Consider the following 22,045-nt stretch of genomic DNA (forward strand, 5'->3'; position numbering starts at 1 on the left):
AGAGAGATAAAAGGCACATTTAGGTTGTAAAAAATAAATGTTTTTTTATAAGACAGAAACTCTTTTTTTCATGTTTTAACTAAAATCTTCTGGTTACTTTTTCTCTTTCCACAGAACAAACATGTGAATTACGTAGATGTTGGCGGGGCTTATGTAGGACCAACCCAGAACAGGATCTTACGGTTATCTAAGGAGCTGGGTTTAGAGACCTACAAAGTGAACGTAAATGAGCGTCTTGTTCAGTATGTCAAGGTAAGCCTGGCTCAAGTGACCAATGGGGGAGCATTATTTGGGAAAACATTTCGTTTTGTTTTGTTTTTTCTTCAAGCAATCATAAAAATTGGCTGTCAGGTTTAAAGTAGTATTCTGCCTTTCTTTTCTTTTTTTGTTTTCATTTAAAAAATCCCTGTGGCCTCCTGGAATCACTGCAAGGGGTCATGCCTCAGCTTGGCCCTCCCCCACATCACCCACTGTGACCCTTGAAGGCTGCACGCCCCACCCCAGTCCAACTGGAGTAGGAGTAAGAAGCTCTCAGCTTCCTTCCTTCCCTCCCTCTGCGGGTGGGGGTGCCTGGGACACACACATACACACACACACAGCCCCAGGCAGCCCCTGAGGCACCTATGAGGCAATTCTAAGGTCCCTAGGAACCTAATAGTTTGAGGCCACTTCTTAAGACTTTGAACAGGTTATTCATCCTCATTCTTGCCTGACATTTCTTTGCACACTTTGATAATTTCCTTTGTACCTGGCCTTGACTCTTGGGAAGTCTCGCTCGGTTGTGCAGTTTCCCACTATTTAAACAAGAGACTGTTTAAACTCTGACTGCTGATATCCAGTCAAGAAACAGCAGCTGTTGCCAGCATTATTCTTTCTTACTGAATCCAAACATGGAGCAGCTGGAGTCTGGAAACGTGCCTTGAGAAATCAAGTATCCAATCTGACATTGCAGCCCACTTCCTGGAACTAGTGTCACGAGGGCAGGGGTCATTTACTCATTCTAATGCCAGGATTCCCACACCGGTAACCACATCTACCCCCCATTCCACCCCAGGCAGTCATGTAGGTCTAGTGTCTTCAAGGCCTTTCAGAGCTGGGAGTTAAGGATACTTGTGATGTGTGCACATTGATGCCCAATGAAGGAGATCAGGAATCTTGGGAAACTCGGAGAGCTGGTTTGAGATGGTTTGGGATGCTTGGGAAAGTCTGGCAGTGGCACATGAGAAAACAAACCAGAAGCCTTTAGAAAAATTGGGTCCAGATGTCAAGGGAGGAATGTAGAAAACATAAAAAATTATACAAAGTGTTTATGAATGCTGGCTTCAATAGGCCATGATCAAAAAGGGAAAAAATCCTTTGCTTCCCCACTTTCTCTTTTCTGCATAGTATGTTTCCCTGTAATAAAAACGGTAAGAATAATAACAGCTCACATTTATTGAGCAGTTTTACGTGTATTGGCATATTTAATGTAGGGAGAGAAACCAAATCCTTTGCACTCAACTGCTAATTAAACAGTCATGTAAATTCACTCGCCAGTCCAGCTGGGAAGAAAAGGAGTCTGATGATTATCCTGGAATCTGAGCACACTCATGCTTATAATTTCTTTCTTCCTAACACTCAGGAGCTGGGAGATTTTTCTTTTCCCTGGAGACTCATGATAAACAACTAAGTGCGTTTTATGCATAAATTCCTTAAATCCTTCTATCTACCTTATTAGGCAGGCATGATTATCCCCATTTTACAGAGGAGAAAACTTAGCTTCAGAGAGGTAAAGTGATTTGACAGGGTTATAAACCTAGTAATGGTCTGCCTTCCCCCTGACTACATGCTCTTCATGAATTTTAGAACTGACTTACCAGTAAGCACGTATTTAACATGCTACACACTGTCCTTTTCATTTAAGACATAATCTCATCTAATGAAATGGTGGAGAATAGAAATACCATTAAACCATCCTCTCACATACTTTAACCTGCCAAAAAAACACATATTTTCACCAAAGTAGACAGCAATGTTATGGTAAAAATGTAGCAGGTCAATTAGAGGTTAATTTCTCTGAATGAGTGCCTTTCTGCTATTGTTTCTAGTAAATCGTCTCCTTTCTGCAATGAGAAATAGTGTAGTAGATGTTTTTATAATGACCAGGAAACTGTAAAGTAAGGAGACCAGATGAGGGAAGAGCAGGAAGATATTCAGTTAACTATTCCAAGTAAGATTGTTAATAAACTGTATAGCAAAAAATAATTCCACTTATTTAAAAATATCTCAACTCACTATTCTGGCCATTTCTAGGGAAAAAAAAATGGACTTTTCTGCAGCACAATAGTATATTGGGTTAATAATGCAAATTGTCTTTGTGATACTCTCTGCATCAGCTCTCATGACAACCCCAGCTTCTGTAATTCTAATACAGTTCATTCTTTTTGGTAAATATCACTAAAGTGAGTGAATCACTAGAAGATTGCTGCTATCTAGTTAAACCAAGCCATATTCTTTATGGTCAAGATTGATTCAGCTCTTAAATTTTCCCAAGTTGCAGCCTTAAAGAATGCTCCAATTTGTTTCTTCTGTTAGCAGACTGTAGGGCATCCAGTTTCAACCTACTCTAGGATGGTTTTTAGTATTCACCAAAGAACTATTCTTGACCTCTGCTAGATTGTGTCTACAGCGCAAGTTTTGACGTGATAATGTGGTGTTCCAAGCCTGGGTCTCTGAGCTGAACCGTGAGAATAGACATTTACTGGTGTTATCCACCCTGTCCCTTCCCCAAGAGACTATATCTATCTACTTCATTCATAGATGTTTTACATCATTATGCTAAATTCATTCCATCAGTTTAATAAATAGTTACTGGGCAATCTACTCTGTACCAGATCTTTTTCTAGGCTGAAAATAGCGCTGTGGGCATATGATCAAAGTTTTTACTCACATGGAGCTTGCCATCTATAGGGAGGAGACAAGTAAACAATAACAATAAATAAATACTATTCACTAACATTTCTGCCTGTATCCTTCATGGATCTTGTGAATAGAACCCTACTCTAATTCTGGTTTAGTAGATCCCGATTCTTGTATAATAGGTTCTTGACTGGTTTCTACAGTGAATGTGTTTTATGAATATTGTGAATTTGATAGCTTTATTTGGGAGATTGTAACTGATTTGTGAAATTAATATAACTTAATCATATTGTCTTTAACCAAAAAGGTAGATTTGAAGTGGCATCAGCTAGATATGCTTAAAATGTTCTCTTTATCAATTCTTCTGCTTTGGATGGTGTAAGGAAAGCAGGTGGACTTGAATGCCTCTTGGATTAATGGATTAATTACTTGCATTAGTAAATAAGATACACCACCATTATGATTGTTTTATGAATGAGTATCGTTGAGTTATGGAGACTTTTTTGTTAAATTTTGCCGTGCCAGTTTTTGGAGAGGGAGGAAAAAATGCTTGATTCCCTTTTTTTTTTTTTGCTTTCCATGGGTTCTTCCAGATCATAATAATGCAGGTAGGGCGTGGAGAGGGAGAACACTGCCAGAGATGGAGCAAGGCATCTTGCAGGAGCTGCTTTGAAGGAGAAATTGCCATATTCACTCATTCTCGCTTTCTCCCTGCTTTTCATGTCCTCTCAATAAAAATAGAAACTATAAATGTATACCACACATTTGTTTTTAGAGAATGGTGTGATAAGATTTATTTAAAACGACATAGACTTTCCTGATAGTAACAGCTCAGCAAGCAATTTTTCCTAGAATTGGTTCTGTTCTTCCCACAGCCATTTACTCCAGGTTTCTATGCCAACAACTGAAATCAAAGGCTTTTCAGACTGTGCGTGTTCTGGAATACTAAGTAAATTTTTTTGTCGTTGCTAAGAGGTGAACTTTGTTTTAGCCAGTAGGCCATGTTGAAAGCAGAGGATGTACTTTTTGTCAGTTTGTCTTAATTCTTGCCAAGTATAACTGTGTCTTTGGCCCCTTGCATATAATAGGGTGTTTGGTGTGGATTAGGGACATATATTTTTAAGCTGCTTTTAACCCCTTTCCATACCAACTCACAGAAGTCTTCTCTTTTGTCTTCAAAGAAAGTTATACTTTCACTTTCACCCCCTCTCAGTAGGAAACTCAAGAAGCTAAAGGTGTTAAGCTCTTGTAGGGATGTTGCTTGTGGTGTCTTTGCTTCCTTTCTTTTAATCACCTAGATTCATCCTCCTGACTCCATGCATTGGCATTGCCTTCCATCTGTAATGTGTCTATACATGTGTTACCTCGTTTGAGCTTCCCAGTGACCCAATGAGGTAATAAGAATTATTTCCCCACATCTTACAGATGAAAAAGCTGAGGCTCAGAGAGTTTAGGAGCCAAAGTGAGGCTTTCCAGCCCCTGAGCCCAGGATTCTGTGGGTTACATCACATTGTTCCTTATTCCATGGGCAGGAAGTCATCTTATGAACCCCTTTAATAAACTGCTCTAAGAAAAGACAAAAATCACCTTACGCCAACAGGCTCTGGAGTCCTAAGACTGCCACTTTGGCAGTAGGAGCTCCTCTGGACCCAGGGACTAGGGGGAGTGGGTCTTCCTGGGAACCACATCTCGTTACATTCACCAGGGTGGCTTCTTCTCTTCTCTTGTACTTTGAGCCATAGATCTGTAGCCCCTTTGGCCTTCAGTGAGTATCTGACTCCTGAGCAACCCCCAGGCCAGCCCAGTTAGGCTCTGCAGGCTGAAGACTACAGATGGATTCTGTTATTGTGTTAAAATACTAAGTCTAGAGGTCTAGGGCATGGTTGGAATTGTTAGCTATATATTCTTTTTGTTAAATGATTTATGTAAGCTTATTAGTCAAAGTATGATCTAGGTAAGAGTATTTTATTTTATGCCATTATATCCTGCCTGGTTTTAAAAAGAAAAATAAAGAAAATGTAAAGTAATTTGTATAAGTCAGGGTGGAAGATGAAAAAAAGACAATTAGGTGAGGACAGGCAAGTGGTAATGGGCCTGTGCTCCTGATAAGAAATTCTGTTTTGATTGTAGAAATGAGGTAATGCAAGAGAGATTATTTGTTTTCTTCTCTAAATTACAATTATATGTAAGTTTTTAAAAACAGAGAGACTAAAAATGTTTACATATTTTTAATTTGTCAAGTATTCAGTATAAAGATATATGGACATAGCTTGTAAGAAATAATTTTTAGTAACTTCCATTCTTTTTTCTCCTCCATTTTTAAAAGACTTCATTTACTTCTTGTGGGTCACAGGAAAGCCTAATGACAGAAATTACTCTTAAAGCCTTGTACTGTTTAGAAAGCTAGATAAGCATTAGCCTTTTTCTCTCAAAGACTCCTTTCTTTCTATAAACTTTCAGGGATAAATCTCAGATTTAGTTTCTAGAGAATGAAGTTTCTACTCAGTTGAAGTGACAGCCCAATAAATAGCAAAGTCAGGTTAATTACTAAATTTTTTCTTTCTGTTTTTTAAATTTTTTTTAAATTGTAAAATATAAACATAATATAATATTTACCATTGCAACCATATTTAGGTGTACAATTTAGTGACATTAAGTACATTCACATTGTTGTGTTACCATTATCCCTCCCCAGAACTCTTTTCCTCTTCCTTTCATTCATTTTTAATAGGGAGTAATTTACTACAGAAATTGATTTCTAACCATTCGTTGAGAAGTAATCTAGAATGGCCCTCCCACCTTGGACTGGTCTTCACTGGCAGCATAGAAAGGAGGTTAGTTCAGACACAAAAGATTTTTCTCATGAAGGCAGTGGAACTTTGCAATCATCTCCTCAAGTAGGGCCTTGGCATTTTGGTTAATGGCAAAAAAGAACCTTGTGAATAGAATGAAACATTACATAAGCAGCTTCCTCAAGAGAAATTGCTCTAATCGCCGTGATAACCCAATTCCTAGAGGTTCTGACCTTTCAGGTTAGAAAGTAGGAGCCAGTTTGAGGCTAAAATCTCCTTCATCCTCCTCCTTTCTTGCTTTCTACTTCCTGCCTATTTTCCCCTTCTGCAGCCCCGACCACCTCAGAGCATGCACCCACTACCCCAACCAAAAGGCTTAATCATTGGTCCTGAATTTTCAGACTTTTGCAGAGTAGCCTTCTAACAGTTGAAACTTTAAAAACTCTCTAATGTCCTATGAATCCTGTACCTGGTCCATTCTGGGCACTTCCTGAAAAAGGGAAGCTCCAGTGTCCTATGAGTACATGCAGACCCAGCCAGAAAGTCTTTTCTGTCATTGCCCTGTCCTGCCACTTAACAGGATCGATGCTGCTGTATAGCCCTCTGTCTCAGGTGTGAACTCCAAGCTTTTTCACTTCTGTGTCAAACTCAATGAATACCTTTTGAAAACCTAGTGGACCTCAGAGTTTTAGTAAGTGACAGTTATCCTTACTTGAGAGACAGGAGAAAGTTGTAAGAATGCAAGTATTTGGTTCAAGGTCCTGCAGAAGTGAATGAGAGAGAGAGAAACACACAGACAGATAGACAGACAGAAAGCCTACTTGATAACTAACCTTAGCAAACACAGAACTTGAAACTGAACAGAGACAAATAATGACAATAATGCTGATACCTTATATTTGAACAGTCTAGTACTGTTTTCATAGCACTTCATTTTAATTTTTGCTTTGTGTTTGGGTTTAACGCAACTAGAAGGAGAAAATTCTAAGTGGAATCACAGAAAATTTGAGTGTGAATTATAGTTACACGTAATGAACACTTTGATCCTGAAAGCTGTGGAACTGAGTCCTTTTCATGTCAGGCTTTTCAAACAAAGAGAAAAATTACTGAGCTCTACTAGTCCTTTTCTTTTCATTTCCATAGATCTCATGTAATTTGTCAGACTCAAATGATACACAATGAACCTCAGGCTGAGATTTAATTTTGTGGCCTAGTTTCTACAGCCATAGCCAGCAGATAAATGTCTCTGAAAAAACATCAGGCTTCAGAGACAATGCAAAGAAATTACTGTTGGCTCACACTTGCTGACCAGCCGTGGGTGATAAAAATAGTCCCTGGGGCACAGATGTGGGTGCAGTCGCTAATCTACATAATTATTTGGGCACCTACCAAAGAAATCCTGAGTATCTTTGACTTTTCCCGGTCTGTAAATTATTTTTAAATACTTTTCTGATCTTCAGATGTTGGGAAGATCGTGCTAAGAATCTGATGGCTCCTGGTGCACCTCCCTCCTACTGTAAGCCCTGATCATGTCCCTCATCATGATGGCATGATCGCAGGAGCCATTACTGAGGTATCTCCATCCATTACCATCCAGCGGAGGGGCAGGGCTGCATCTGCCTAGTCACTGGGATACACAAGGCTTCTCTGGCAAGAAGCTCTGTTTGCCCTTGACCCTCCTGACCTGCTCTGATGTACTTTCGCTTTGTACTGCCCGGTTTTAAGTGGCAGGGGCCCAGGTCCAAGACTCGGCACAGAACATTTGCAGTTTGAGCTAGACGTATAAGTGATTTCATTTTATTTCTCCTATTCAACTCGGCGTTGTGGAATGATGTACCCTCTTGTCCAGGAGAGGTATAAATGAGAATATATTCCCATTTGTAGCATTTGGAAAATAAATCTTCTACTTATCACACCTCTTCTTTCTAGCCCACGTTTTCCCATGTTTACTCAGGCCCGTGCCAGTGGCAGCCAGAATAAGAAGACATGCCTAAGGGCATATTTTCAAAGCAACATTAATCCCAAAAGTGCTTTGCAAAAGACAGAGTTTGTTGGTCAGATAAATTTTGGAAGTGCTCCATATTCTATCCCTATCTTTAAGAGCCACGATGTCCATTAGCAAATTAGAAGTCCTATGAGGGCTGGCAGTTAAGAAAAAATAAAGCTGTTTAACTATAAGTCAGGATTTCCAAGATTTATGACCGTGGAACTCGTTTTCATATCGCATCCATAAAGATCAAAGTGAGAAATGCTAACATAGGATGTGTTTTAGAGATTTAGGTTCCCTAAGGGTCTGAGTCTTCCATATTTTTCTCTTCTCTTCAACACTTTACACATAGGGAGTTCTAGTAAATTTGATGGTGATATTGATTATTGCTATTTTAGAAAAGGTATACATATGTGTAATTGATAATTAAAAATCAGTGCTAAATTGGCATTCATTAGAAAGTTTTATCTGAGGTGGAAAAAGAGGGAGTCATTTACATAGAAAGAGACTGGACCCTTTCTGAGGCCTAGGGGAGCTAGATGTGATAGTAGATAGACTAAAAGCAAGAATTCCATTCCCCTTTTATTCCTTCATTTAATGAGCATTTCTTGGGACCTTGGTATTTACAAGGCAATGTAGGAGATATAAACACAAGTGAGGCATGGTCCTTCTTCTCAGGTGTGTTGAGACTAGTCGGGAAAGTAAGACATGTACATAAATCAGTTTAATACAGTGTAGAAAATAGCAAGGTGCCATGGGCAACAAATAAAATGCTCTAGTTTATCAGAGGAAGCAGAAGTGGTTTCCAACCTAGGCAGCCAGGTGGGATCTTTGGGACCATGTCTCTCCCAAATCAGTATTCGCTGGTGCCTACAAGCTCCAGGCCTAGAAGCACATCCTAACAGGAATACATGGACAACTTCTTCTCCAGGAGGAAATGGGGCATGGGCAAGCCATGGTATGTGGTTGCTGTATAATATCTTAAATTATTGTTGGTGGTGTAGGATGAAGGATAGAGGGGGAACAAAGCATTGGGTAATCAAGGAGCTTTGGCATTTGGTTGCTGTGGCAAGAATAGTGACCATAAAGATTATAGAATCAGTTGACACCTACTGATGGTCCTAAGGAGCATAAACAGAGAAAAGGAGAAACTGAAAATTGTGAATGTCCGATTGAGAACAGGCTTGGAAAATCAGAGTGTCTCCAAGGAAGCTTGAATGAGTCAAGGCATAGAAATGACTGAGAATCCAAGTCCAAGGCCTGAGCGTAAAGTTTGCAGAGTTGGAACACCAATTAAATGCCCCACCCTGCTAGGGACACTGCTAAATCAGGGACACTGGTAGGGAAGGAATGGGAACTTGAGACTGGGATTTAGGATACTTGGGTAGATACAAACAAAGCTGAGAACTTTGATCCCCGAAATCCCCTCTCTAGATGAGAAAACCAGCCTTTCCTCGCATACAAGCCTTTCATTGTCTGTACCAGGCGCAATTGCCTCTCAAGCTGAGACAGATTCACCCTCAGCATCTACTTGTACCATTCCTCACAATCTTCAGACCCATGAGAATTAGATCTCAACATAAGTTAGATGGAGAAGTGCACGACCTGGCCCAAAGTACAAGGCCAGCTGCCAGAGTCACATGGCATGGTTGATCTCTGGATTTTAGAAGCAAAATGACCACACCAAGGCATGCTGCTCTAATGCATTTGCCCATTAACTCATAAAGCTATGACTTTTGAATGAGGCTTAAAGTAAGGAGGGACTCTACAGCAGGTCCAGGCTCCAATGCCTTAAGACCCAGCAGAACCAATGATATTGGAAATATCATGGCAGGCAGAGATAGTGTCTGCAGCTTTTGGTAGCCTTCAGTAGGAATATTGGAGCAAAAACCACTTAGGATTTGAGTGAGGCCATGAATACCCTTTTCTGCTGACAGCTACTCTTCATTTGCAAAGCGGTTCCTGACTTGTAGCTAGGTCCTGGTAGGGACTGAATAACTGACCATGGGATACCAAGTGATCATAGATTCAAACTGTGCATCATGAACGGAGGTAATATCTGCTCCACTGAACTACAGAACTAGACATACATATCATTATAAAATTGATTAGCCCAGGCCTGAGAAGGTCCAGCTGGTACAAGTAGACTGCACGAGCAAGGGGTAGTTTAGGCTCCCAAGATACCTGCTTCTATTGCTTTGGTTCCTTTCCCTCAACCATACATACAACCTCATGCATAGTATCCTACAAGTAGCTGATGGGAGAGGCTAAAAACACAAGCCTGGTTTACAGAAGGATCTGTACCTTCTGCAGTTGTCAACTGGAAGTGGATGGCTACTGCATTTCAGTACCACTCAAGGGTGGGCCCTAAAGACAATGATGAAGGGATATCCTCCCAAAGGGAGAAGTCAGGCAGCACATCTGGCTGTCTGTCCCGTGCATAAGGAAAGATTGATTGTTGTCTTAGTTTGTTTTGTCCCCATAACAGGCTTGAGAACATTGATTGTGCCCCCAAAGTAGACCTGGAGTCACTTCCCAAATAACTACCTCCAGGGAAAGGGATACGTGCCCATAAAGGTTGTATAAATGAGTTGTTAGAGCTGTGGGCAACTGAGGCTCAATTTCCCCTAGGTTCCCCTGAGGAACTGTGTGGAATTTGCCACACAATTGCCCCACCAAGAACAAGGAAGCTGAGATAATTTATCCATGTCCCTCACTAGCTGGAGTTGCCCTTGTGGATGTCAAATTCCTACTACTTGTATGCTATCCTGCCCTCAGGCTGAACAAACTCCTGGTGGCCCAGAAGAAAGTCCTCAGGCAGAAAAGGAGAAAGACTAAGTTTTAGTCACTTAGAGTGCACAGGTAGCAAAGGTCTAGGAATTTTCTACCACGGCTCCAGTCCTCTGCCAGAACTCAGAGATAGGATGTGGAGTAGGGAATCAACAATATCCACCACAGCCGGAGGTTTGGATCTATACTGATATGTGGGCAGTGACTAACAGACTGGTTATACAGGCAGGGGTTTGGAAAGAACAAGATTAGAAAACTAGTGACAGAGAACTCTGAGGGAAAAGTGTGTGGATGAACCTGTCAAAATGGCCCCGAATATGAAGATGTTTGTGTGAGGGTCAGACTTTGGGGGTGGTCAGTAGATGGGAGAAGGGAGGATCTCCCATGAAGAACGGGAATTAGGTGAAGGGAGACTTGAGAGACCCAGCACAATACGATGGGATAGATGTTTCCATGTCAAGTGTGAAGGCTTTTTCTAGGTAGAGTAGAACTGTATATGTTTGAGGAGAACTTGGATACCTCCATTTGGAAAGAGGAAGAAAGTAACTTTTTAAGCTACTAATACAACACAATACTGACATTCTATTTAATGGATCACTTTTTAGATGATTTCTTTATTTAAAGCATTATTGTAGACTATAGAAAGGAACCACCAAAAGATTTCTCTTACCAGCTTGTCAGAAAACAGTGGGACTAGAAGGGTGCCAAGGAATTCACATGGGTTGGACAAACGTCTTTCTAAACCAATCCAGAACATATCTGTTTATTTTCAAGATGATTAAAGGAAACTCTTTGGCAGCTTTCCTCAGTGGCCTGTGATACTCTTTAATAGCACTCGGTTCTTTTTGTTTAACTAAAATGTAAAAGTACAGAGAGGTAAAACTCACCAACATGCCAATCAGCAAATGATACTTGCTTACTATAAACTTGGCTTATCTTATAGGACCAACAATAAAGAACGATGTGGGAGCCATAAACTGTCATCTCCTGGCAATAGTCTCCCATTATTATGAATGTTGGTAGGTTGAGAATGTGATTTCACAAAGGGACTTAAGTATTTGGGGCAAAGTTCCAGGGACATTGTGTTCTACTTGACATCAACAATTTCTGCTGTGTCAAAGACGCTTTCCTTTAGAGATTAAAGGCCACTTTGGAAGGATAGGAAGGTTTCAGAGTATAGGCACAAAGTGAACTTGACCTTTACTCAAGATTTTTGTTCCTTTTATTTTTAAAGTGCAGTAGCCATTTGGAAGTATTCCCAGAGATTCTGCCTCCCACTCTTAGGTCGTAAAGGCATTTCTTGTTGAGAAGTGGTTTAGGATTGAGAAACTACCGACACCTTTGTGAGAAAACTATAAAATCCCATTTAAGAGACTGAGAAGGTCTGGATCGAAGGGAGTTCTCACTCAGCCAAGAGACACCTCCAGGCCTTCCCACTGCACAGCTTTAGGGATTCATCCATGCAAAAGGCAGTCTCGAGTTGTCTAGTTTAGAAGCGGGCCATGGAGGAAATAAGCCTTCCAGAGGCTTGTGAGAAAGGAATAGGTGACACGGAAGTGCCTGTTTCCACATACAGGTATATTCATTTCTTTAGGTGTTCTGTGGAATAAGAGCAGAGAAGCCAGAAACTGCTAAGAGCGAAACTAATTAATGAAATTCCTTTATCAACTTGGTGCCTCTGTCAACAGGATAAAAATTACTGTCATGGTGGGCCTCTATGATCTTCTTTTAGAATATTCCATGGCTTCCATTCCTAAAAAGATTGCCAGGCTAGGGTCTTCTCTCTCCCTGAACTCTTCACTTCTCCTTCCATCTCTGTTTGTTTATCAAGGCTCAGATCAGGGAGTCTCTTAGGACCATGTACGAGATCATACTTTGGTTGGCATCATCCTGCAAAGAACGTTAGGAATGTGGGACATAGTTTGTTGAATTATATTTAGAATATTTTTCTTGATGTCCTTAGACAATTCAGCATGTTTAAGTTTTTTTAATAATTTTTTTCAGAGCAAAGATCAGTTTGTGTGAGACTATTCCTTGAGTATAAACACATTTTATAGAGGAAAATGTAGATTTTTCCTGATTTCGATTAAGAGAAGAATTATAACAAGAACCAGTTGTTCTGAAGGCTGCCCATGAGCTATTACTTAACCATAGTCTCTCTCTTCTCTCTAACTATTTTTGTGTTTTGGGTAAAATATCTCTGCCTATTTGTCTCAGAATACACTTCAGCATTTTCCAAAGTTGCCCCTGTTTCCTCAGCAGTCATCTTATACCCCAGAGCTTCTTAGTCTCCATTTTTACTCCTTAGAAACATAAAAGACATGTGTGGAAGATGTATAAGATTCACATTTTAATGTTTTCTTTCTCTTAGTTGGGAAGTTTAAGATGTCTCTAGAACAAACCTATCTCAACATTCCATCAACTCTATAGGAGGCTGGAAAGCTTAATGTTTATGAACAAAGGCTTTGGGAGCAGGAAATTTCCCTTCTACTATTTTCTAGCTAATGGCCCTGGGCTTTAGTTTCCTCATTTGTAAAATAGAGATAGCAATAGTGCTTGCATCCACAGGGTTGGGATGAGTATTACATAAGATAATGCATATGAAGAGCTTAAGCCAGTGCTAGACATAGAGAAAGAGCTCAATAAATGTTAGTAATAATGGTGGTGATAGTGGTGGTGGTGATGATGATAAAGGATTTGGAGTCCCGGAAAGTTGTATTGCAGCATTACAGCATAGCATTTTCAGATAAGAAATCAGATCCCATAATTTGCCAAGGTCATTTGAATTTGCTGCTATGGAAGGGAAAATTACTTCTTTGTCACTTAATTGCTGCCACATAGTCTTACTTAGTTGGAGTGTGTGTGTGTGTGTGTACGTGTGTGTGTGCACTCACATTAATGCAAATGCTGTTATGTCTTGTGTCCCTGCCTTGGTGGACAGGAGTTCTGTTTTAGCCCTTTCTTTAAATCCACGACATCTCTTAATATTGTGCAGTACGTACAGTAAGCTTTCTACAAATATTGAATATATTTTTATTTGATAAAAAATTAAAAGCTCATACAAAATTGTATTAGTAAACAATATTTTGACCTTATGAAGATTTATAGGATGTTTTATTTTTAAAGGAAAAGAAGATAAATTAGGAAATAAGGCCATAGGAACTACTTAGACCTGGTCTCTTTTCCTTCATTCTCCCTGCTGCCCTGCATTTACACAGCATAGTGCCTGTCACATAATTGAAATGAGGTAAATGGTGGCTATTAGCTGTCTTTGTGTTAGAGGTCTTGGTACAGGCAATAGAAACCAACTGGAGCTAACAAGAGGGAATTTACTGAAAGGATATCAGAGGACCGACAGAATCAATAGGAGACTGGAGGGCCACACTCAAGAATGGGCAGAGACCAGGGGAACTCTGACAGGTTAGGGACAGGAACTACAGCCATGGTCTTTACAGCAGGAAGCATCTGCTCAACATGCTGCTATAAGGAAGGAGAACCCAGAGTCAATTTTTTTCTGTTCTTGAGTGACCCATTACAGGGTCAGAGTCCTCTGAGAGTGGGTGATTTGCCAAGCTCAGATCACAGGCTCACAGCCTGGCTGCACCAGGAGCCAGAAGTTGGGAAGAAAGGATCTAGACCATCGCCTACTGTCATGGGAGATGGTACCCAGGACCATCCTCCCTACACATCTATCCACAGGAGAGGAGAGGCAGTTTCCCAAGAAAAAAACCAGGGTACTACCAGGAAAGGGGAATGGATGCTGGACAACCAAAAATGGCAAATGCCCATTATTCCACAGTTCTAATGCCTTGATTCCTGACTTCAGGCATGGTCTGTAGTCTATCGAGTCTTAATTTAGCCTGTGTGAACCTTCAAACACAGTCTGAGATATTCTGCTTTGTTATTCCAGTCCGCTATGTGGTCCAAGGACAGTCCTCCATGTCATCATCCTGCTCTCATCTGAGTGGGACCATCCTTCCAAAGAGATTAGATAGAAATTCAGGAGTTGAGAATATTGTGGCATCAGCATTAGATACTAGGACGAGCTACTTTTATTTATTTATTTGTTTGTTTGTTTATTCCTTCATTCTCTATAAGGAGAAATAAGTTCAAATAATAATTTCCTGTAAATTAAAATCGACTAACACAACACCAGGGAAATTTTGCTAATCTAATTGAAATTTAGGGCCTGAACAGGTAAAATATATTTACTTTTGCTTTTGACACAGTAGAGGATCCTGTTGCTTTGAAAATAGCTCTTAGGTTGATTGGTTTTTTGGATTTTTAGAAGGCCATCCTAATTTAAGGTATTATCCTTTGCTTTTGTTATAGGGGAAAAGTTATCCATTTCGGGGAGCCTTTCCTCCAGTATGGAATCCCATTGCGTATCTGGATTACAACAATCTGTGGCGGACAATGGATAACATGGGAAAGGAGGTAAAGTGTGTTGTCAGCTTGCATATGACCTGTTACTGGAATAACAATAGGAGCTGTTTAATATCCTTCCACAGTACAGAGAACATTGCTCAGGACATTGATACATATCATTTCCAATGCACCCAACAACTCTGCCAAGTTGGTAGTATTTCCACTTTACAAATGAGGAAAATGAGTGCCAAGGAGTTATGGGTTATGTAATTTCCCCAAGACCACACAACAAGGGAACCAGGATTCAAACCAACATCTCTCTGATACTAATGCCTGTGTGTGTTCAACTCTATGCCACTGAGAATTTATGCAACATATTTTTCCAGGTATCCTACTTATAGTTGTCTTATCTATATGTGATGCCATTTTAGATAGTAAAGGAGAGAAGGATTTGTTCCCCCAAAGTTTTATTACTTAGTCTCAGGCTCTGTAACATCACTCTCTCAAACTTAAGTTGAGGACTTAATATGGGTGTTAGCTTTCAATAATAATAATGATCATCATAATTACATATTAATTTATACATACATTTACATGTAATTATTATTATCATTATTATTTTGGCAACAGTATTAGGGCATAGAATCCAAAGAGCTATCCATCCCAACCCCACCGTCTATACATAGAATTGTATGCCAATCACACATTCCAACATAGACAGAGAGATTGGTTTTCAGAGGTTCTCCTGAGGGCCTCTTGGCAGGGCAGTGGGCAGTAACCATCACACCTGAATGTGGACCCTTCTTTCTCTGCAGATTCCAGCTGATGCACCGTGGGAGGCCCCACATGCTGAGGAATGGGACAAGATGACCATGAAAGATCTCATCGATAAAATCTGCTGGACAAAGTAATCTTGACTATTTAAAATTTGCTTTTTATCTTCCCTTCTGATCCTTTCTATCCAATCTTAAACTGCAGTGTTTTCTTAATTATAGGGAAAAAAGTTAAGAGGAAACCTAATGACCTTTAGGTTAGTAGCAACTTTGAGGGCACTTTAGACACTTCAGAGTAAGTTTGACCATAAAATGAATCTAAAACATAAGAAGAAAAGTAGATGAATAAATTAGAACTTGAATGAAAGAGTTGTGTAATTTGCAATAAAACAAGGAATTGTATTTTCAGATTATATAAAGGTCAGGTACAGGAACAGTTTGAAAAAATATTAAAGTAATTCTATATAGATACAGAAAAATATGAAACTGAAAAGAAGCTAGTCTATATTAATAAAAAATATAAACTGTATATAATGTTTTCAATGAGAATCTGTGTTATTAGCTGAATGACTTACAGATCATTCAGTCAGCATTTTGGGGTTGCAATATGAAGGCACTGTACCAAGCACTGAGTAATGGTGGTGAACTTGTTAGACATGGCATGAACTCTTATGAAGCTTAAATCCTTCTAGCAGGAGAGACTGACATTATACACATAATTACATAATGCTAGGAAAGTGACTATAACAGGAATCCTGACCTGAGGGTATAAGAGATTCCTTGATGAAGCAATCTTTAAACATAAACCAATGAGTTAGTGCATCAACTAAAAATGAGCCACAGAGGATGGGGGAGACAGGAAGGGGCGAACGGTGGGGAGGGGGATGGTGTCTTCCTAGAATGCACCATAGTGGGTGGGGGGAGACAGGAAGGGTGGATGGTGTGGAGGATAGTATATCCCAGGAATGAGCCATAGAGATGAGGGAGGACAGGAAGGATGGATGGTATGAGGGGATGGTATCTTCCAGGATGGGCTATAGTGATTGTGGGAAATAGACAGGAAGGGTGGATAATGTGGAACATGGTATCTTCCAGGAATGAGCCACAGTGGATGGAGGGAGACGGAAAGAGTGAATGCTGTGAGGGAATGGTATCATCCAGGAATGAAACACAGTGCATGGGGGGATACAATAAAGATGGATGGTTCGTAGTATGGTATCTTCCAAGAATGAACCACAGTGCATGGGGAGAGACAGGAAAGATGGGTGGTGTGGTGTGATGGTATCTTCCAGGAAGGAGCCACAGTGGGTAGGGGGAGACAGGAAGGATATATGGGGGGGGATGATATCTTCCATGAACAAACCACAATGACTTGGGGGGGTGGTTAACAAGAAGAATAGGTAGTACAGGGGATGGTATCCTTCAGGATGAGCTACAGTGACTGTGGGGGAGATGGGAAGGTTGGATGATGTGGTGGCATGGTGTCATCCAGGAAAAAGCCATAGTGGATAGGGGGAGACATGAAGAGTGGATGGTGTGAGGGGATGGTATGATCCAGGAATGTACCACAGTGGATGGGGGAGACAGGAAGCATGCATTGTGTAGGAGGATGGTATCTTCCAGGAATGAACCACAGTGGGTAGGGGAAGACAGGAGGGGAGTATCCCCGTGGGGGATCTTCAGGTAAGAACCACAGTGACTTAGGTGATGAGGGTGACATGAAGGAAAGGTGATGTGGTGGTGTGAAAGGACAGTGTCTTTCAGGAATGACTCACAATTAGTAGGGACAAACAGAAAGGATGGATGGTGGATAGGGAGGTAGTATCTTCCAGGAATGACCCACAGTCATAGAGGCAGACCAGAAGGATGAATGCTGTGAAAAATGGTATCTTCTAGGAATGAGCCACAATGAATGTTGGGAGATATGAAGGTTGGATGGTGTGGGGGATATTATTTTCCAGGGAGACAGAACAGCTCATAGCTTTTATGAAGGCCCTGAGATGAGGAAATTGACATGTTTTAGCAATGAATGGACAGGATGCCTGGACCATAAAGATGCTGTTAGAAAGTGATGTAATGGGGGTTTGGAGAACTGGTTGAGAGGCAGATGGTGCAAAGTATATTGACCATATTTAAGACTTTTGCCTTTGGCCATAAAGGCCATTGAAGTCTTATAAACAGAGTGTTTTTTGAGTTTTGGACTGTTAGAAAACTTCATTGGCTATAATGTGGAGAAGGATCAAGAGGGGATGTAGGATAACCGGGTAGGGATGACCAGGAGGAGCCACCACTTTTGTAACCCTGGTGAGGGACAGTGGTAAACTGGACCAGGGTGGGTTCAGTGGAGGTGGAGAGTAGGGGATGGTTGTTCAAATAAATGAGAATAAATATGCTTAATGATCCTGGACAAGCATATTGACCCTTTAGACTGCACTGGAAATAGCATATTTGGAGCTAAGCTGTAATTTCCTAAAAGCAAGGGAAAAGTTTACTGTTCCCAGGAGTTAAAATTTGCATTCCTTCAGAAATTGGGCCCAGAAAACTTCAGCATGCTCCACTTTGGTAGCCCGGGTTCAGTTCTTGGACGCGGACCTACACCACTCATTGGCAGCCATGCTGTGGTGGTGATCCACGTACAAAAAAGAGGAAGATTGGGACAGATGTTAGCCCAGGGCAAATCTTCCTCTGGCAAAAAGAGGAAGATTGGCAACAGATGTTAGCTCGGGGCGAATCTTCCTCAGCAAAAAAAAGCAAAAACAAAATACATGATATCCTGTGATGGATGTATGTATTTACTCCTGACTTCCGCTCTTGTTCTGTGACCAGGACTGCTAGACAGTTTGCATCTCTCTTTGTGAATATCAATGTGACATCAGAACCCCACCAGGTGTCTGCCCTGTGGTTCTTGTGGTATGTGAAGCAGTGCGGAGGCACCACTCGGATATTCTCGATTACTAACGGGGGTCAGGTATGGAGTGTTCATTCTCATACTATAACTTCATTTGTGATTTTTGCCCTCACCCAGTGTGGTGTCTTAATAATTGCTTTTGTATTTTGAAACATGAGTGAATTTGAGACATGAACTTTTGAAATGATTTCAAAAAACTTTTCTGAAAACAAAATTTCTCATTTCCTCTTCTCATTCCTGAAAATAAGTTCACAGCTAAAGAATGTTTCATTTTGATTAATTAAGTCTTGGGAATTTAGTTCCTTCCTTGTGGAGGTAGATAAAATTAGGCTACTTATGTAAGAGGAGCTAAATTAGTAAAATCAACTAATTTTCAAAAAATTCTAGTACTTCTGAAATTAATGTGCTTAAAGTCATCTCTGTTCCAGACATGAGGCTTTTTTGTCCCATTTTGTGCCTGAAAGTTATTCTTTTATGTTCATTGTTATAGAATGGAAGTGACTGCTCTTTCCTCTAATTCACACAAGTGATTCATAGCCACTCTTTCAATAGTAAATTCTACATTTTTTATTTTAAATTTTTACTGCCCACTAGCATTTGCCCTGATTCCATACCACTTTCATTACTGATGAATGAACTCATTTGGCTCATTGGCTGGACATACAGCAAACCAGTTTTGAGGTCAGAATCCTAATTCTATGATTTTCAAGACTCTGAGGTTCTTTGTGTAAAGGCTCTCCCTTATTCAAAAAGAGATGGGTATCTCTTTTCTAGGAATGTTATCCCTTGGCAGGATGAGATTTAATTCAGAGCAGTTTACTTCCAACTTATGCCCTGCTCCACAGTGGACAATGTAGAGTCTTTCTCCACTAAGTGAATTATTCCTCTCCTTAGGAGATCTCCGGAAGTCCCTAAATTGTTCTTGTGGCCCCAAGAGTTACTACCCATTTGACCGGTAGCTTTAGCAAATGCAGGACAGTTGCATTTTTTAAGTGTCTTTACACCTAAAAATCCCACATTACTCCTTTTAACTTATATTTTTTACTTTCTGAGGTATCCTGACTCATACTTTATATTTATAGCCCTCATTCAGAGAAGCCAAGATACTTCTAACCAAACTCTACATGACCTTTTGGAAAGCACAGTTCAGGTTATGAATCTCAAACCATTATCACAATATCTTTCTAAAGAACCTAGATTTATCCTTTAATAATTTAGTTCAGCAAATACTAGACATGAAGGAGTGGACAGAGAACAAGATGGAAATAGTTCATGGTCTTTCCACTATACTAAAATTCAAAGTAACTCTTGGAAAACAGAGGTCAAATTATAAATTAAATGGTCCCAGTTTCTTGAGGAAGGACAGATCATGAATTCAGGTGTGAACTACTACGGGAATATTTTTATAAAAAACTTTGGTGGTGTCACTAGACCAATAGCCTATGCAGGGTTTTTGGAGGAGCGTGTTTGAGGTACCTAATTGTCAAGTGTTAGGCTGTGCCTCAGTCTACCTACATGTATTTCTAACCATTCAAAGAATCATCTACAACAGGCTAAAAATATTCCCCTGGTTCTTACAAAGTGCATCGTATTAAGGATTTAACCTTCATAGATTAAGCTGGAAGCATTTCCATGGGTGAGTGTGGCAGACCACAGTGGAGCAGAGCACTCATGGTCTTACAGGGCTCCTCAAGGGAATTATTTAACACTGTCTGGAGGAATAGGCAAGTGACTTCTTAGCCTTACACTTCTGCCCCCACAGTGACACTTGCAGACATTTTTGCAAAAAGTTACTCAACCTCTGAGATTTAGATTCTTAGAACATCATTTGGTGATGACCAGATGATCCCTAAGACCACCCTTAGCCTGTCCTCTTAGAGAACATCTTAATCTGCCTAGACAACCCTTGACTGGGACTTTGAGAAATCAGAGGGAATTAGAAACTGCATCCCCATCTCAATAAAACCAGGAAAAACAATAGTTAATTTTTAAAAAAGAAACTGCATCCTCTGGGAGAAGCACAGCACCCTCCCTTTCCCAGGGCTCCCTCCATGCACTGCACTCTTAGGCATTTGAAGCCCCCAGACTTGCTGATATTTGCATTCGCTTAAAGCGTCCCTGGTATGGGGGAACATTTCTTCTGATTCTGCAATTTTATAAACTAGTACTGGCTTTCCATTGCCAGAAGCTGTGCAGAGTGTGATGACTGAGGTGTCTTGGTAGACTTTGCCTCTGTCCTTAATGAGTTCCAACAGTTAAGTGTGCAGAGGGTGGATGTAGGGCCTGTGACTTTCTGGAGTTTTTCTAATCACTGGCAAATATGATTTTCCTTCCTTGAGCTTTTATAACGTTTCCTTTCCTGCCTGCCTTCTCTTGTAGGAACGGAAGTTTGTAGGTGGATCTGGTCAAGTGAGTGAACGGATAATGGAACTGCTTGGGGACAGAGTGAAGCTAGAGCATCCTGTCACCTATGTTGACCAGTCAGGTGACAACATCATCGTAGAGACGTTGAATCATGAACATTTTGAGGTAATTCAGTTTAGTCAATATAATCGAAGCAGTGGTATAATTAATGCTGGCATGTTTCCAACTCAGTCTTCCAAATTATCAGCCTTGGCTGACCTGCCTTGTTCTGTTTTGTTGCCTTGCAGTGGCCTCATTTTGTATGTTGTTACTGCTCAGTGTCATTCAAAATGATAAATATGATATTTCATGCCCTCTACAAAGACTGCGACTCACGTTAGAGGTGGTATTTTGTGTCTGTGTGTTTTAGTGCAAATACGTAATTAGCGCCATCCCTCCGGCTTTGACTGCCAAGATCCACTTCAAACCAGAGCTTCCATCAGAGAGAAATCAGTTGATTCAGCGTCTTCCAATGGGGGCTATCATTAAGTGCATGATGTATTACAAGGAGGCCTTTTGGAAGAAGAAGGGTATGCTGCATTTATTCATGTTTAAATTGTACTAAATGAAGGGACCACACTGTTCTTGGAACATACTAGACATTGAACAGAAAAAGAGATGTATTTTCAAGCTGGAAGAGAGAAGATCAGGAATTTTAGTCTCTACATCTCCTCATAGCCCCTGGTGACACAAAATGACCCCAAGAGCACTTGCTAGCAGTGAGAGGGGAAGAAGAGATCCCCCCAGTTACAGGGCCGCCATTGCCCTGGCTCCTGGCCTATGTCCTACCACTTACTCTTCATGAGCAGAGTGAGACAAAGGGGCACCATGGAAATAGCTCTGCTTTGAAGTCACACATTCCTGGGCTTCACTCACTTCCTAGCTGTGTGGCCTCAGGTGTGACTCTTCACCTCTCTCAGCATCAGTCTCTGTGTTAATGATAACAATGAGGCCTACTGTCAGGGTGTTGTAAGGATTAAATGAGGCAGGGTCTGGGCAGATATGGTGGCTATTGTTGATAAGCCTTCTGCTCATACTCAAAGAATTCCTTCCTGCCACTTCTTCCATGGGTTTATAGGGGTGATTCCCTCTAACACATCCCTCTCTTTCTGCATGGACTCCAAGG

The 22,045-nt window shown here is 40.7% G+C and overlaps 1 protein-coding gene across 1 annotated transcript in view; it reads left to right on the top strand.

Moving 5' to 3' along the window:
• MAOA (monoamine oxidase A) overlaps positions 1-22,045 on the top strand; it is a 57,110-nt gene that overhangs the window by 22,617 nt on the left and 12,448 nt on the right. The window contains exons 3-8 of the mRNA NM_001081832.1: positions 115-252; positions 14,800-14,904; positions 15,651-15,742; positions 18,435-18,576; positions 20,896-21,045; positions 21,290-21,449. Of these exons, the coding sequence (NP_001075301.1) occupies positions 115-252; positions 14,800-14,904; positions 15,651-15,742; positions 18,435-18,576; positions 20,896-21,045; positions 21,290-21,449 (787 nt within the window). The remainder of the gene's footprint in view (positions 1-114; positions 253-14,799; positions 14,905-15,650; positions 15,743-18,434; positions 18,577-20,895; positions 21,046-21,289; positions 21,450-22,045) is intronic.

The sequence above is a fragment of the Equus caballus genome, chromosome X, assembly GCF_041296265.1.
Source record: "Equus caballus isolate H_3958 breed thoroughbred chromosome X, TB-T2T, whole genome shotgun sequence".
NCBI classification, from domain to species: domain Eukaryota; kingdom Metazoa; phylum Chordata; class Mammalia; order Perissodactyla; family Equidae; genus Equus; species Equus caballus.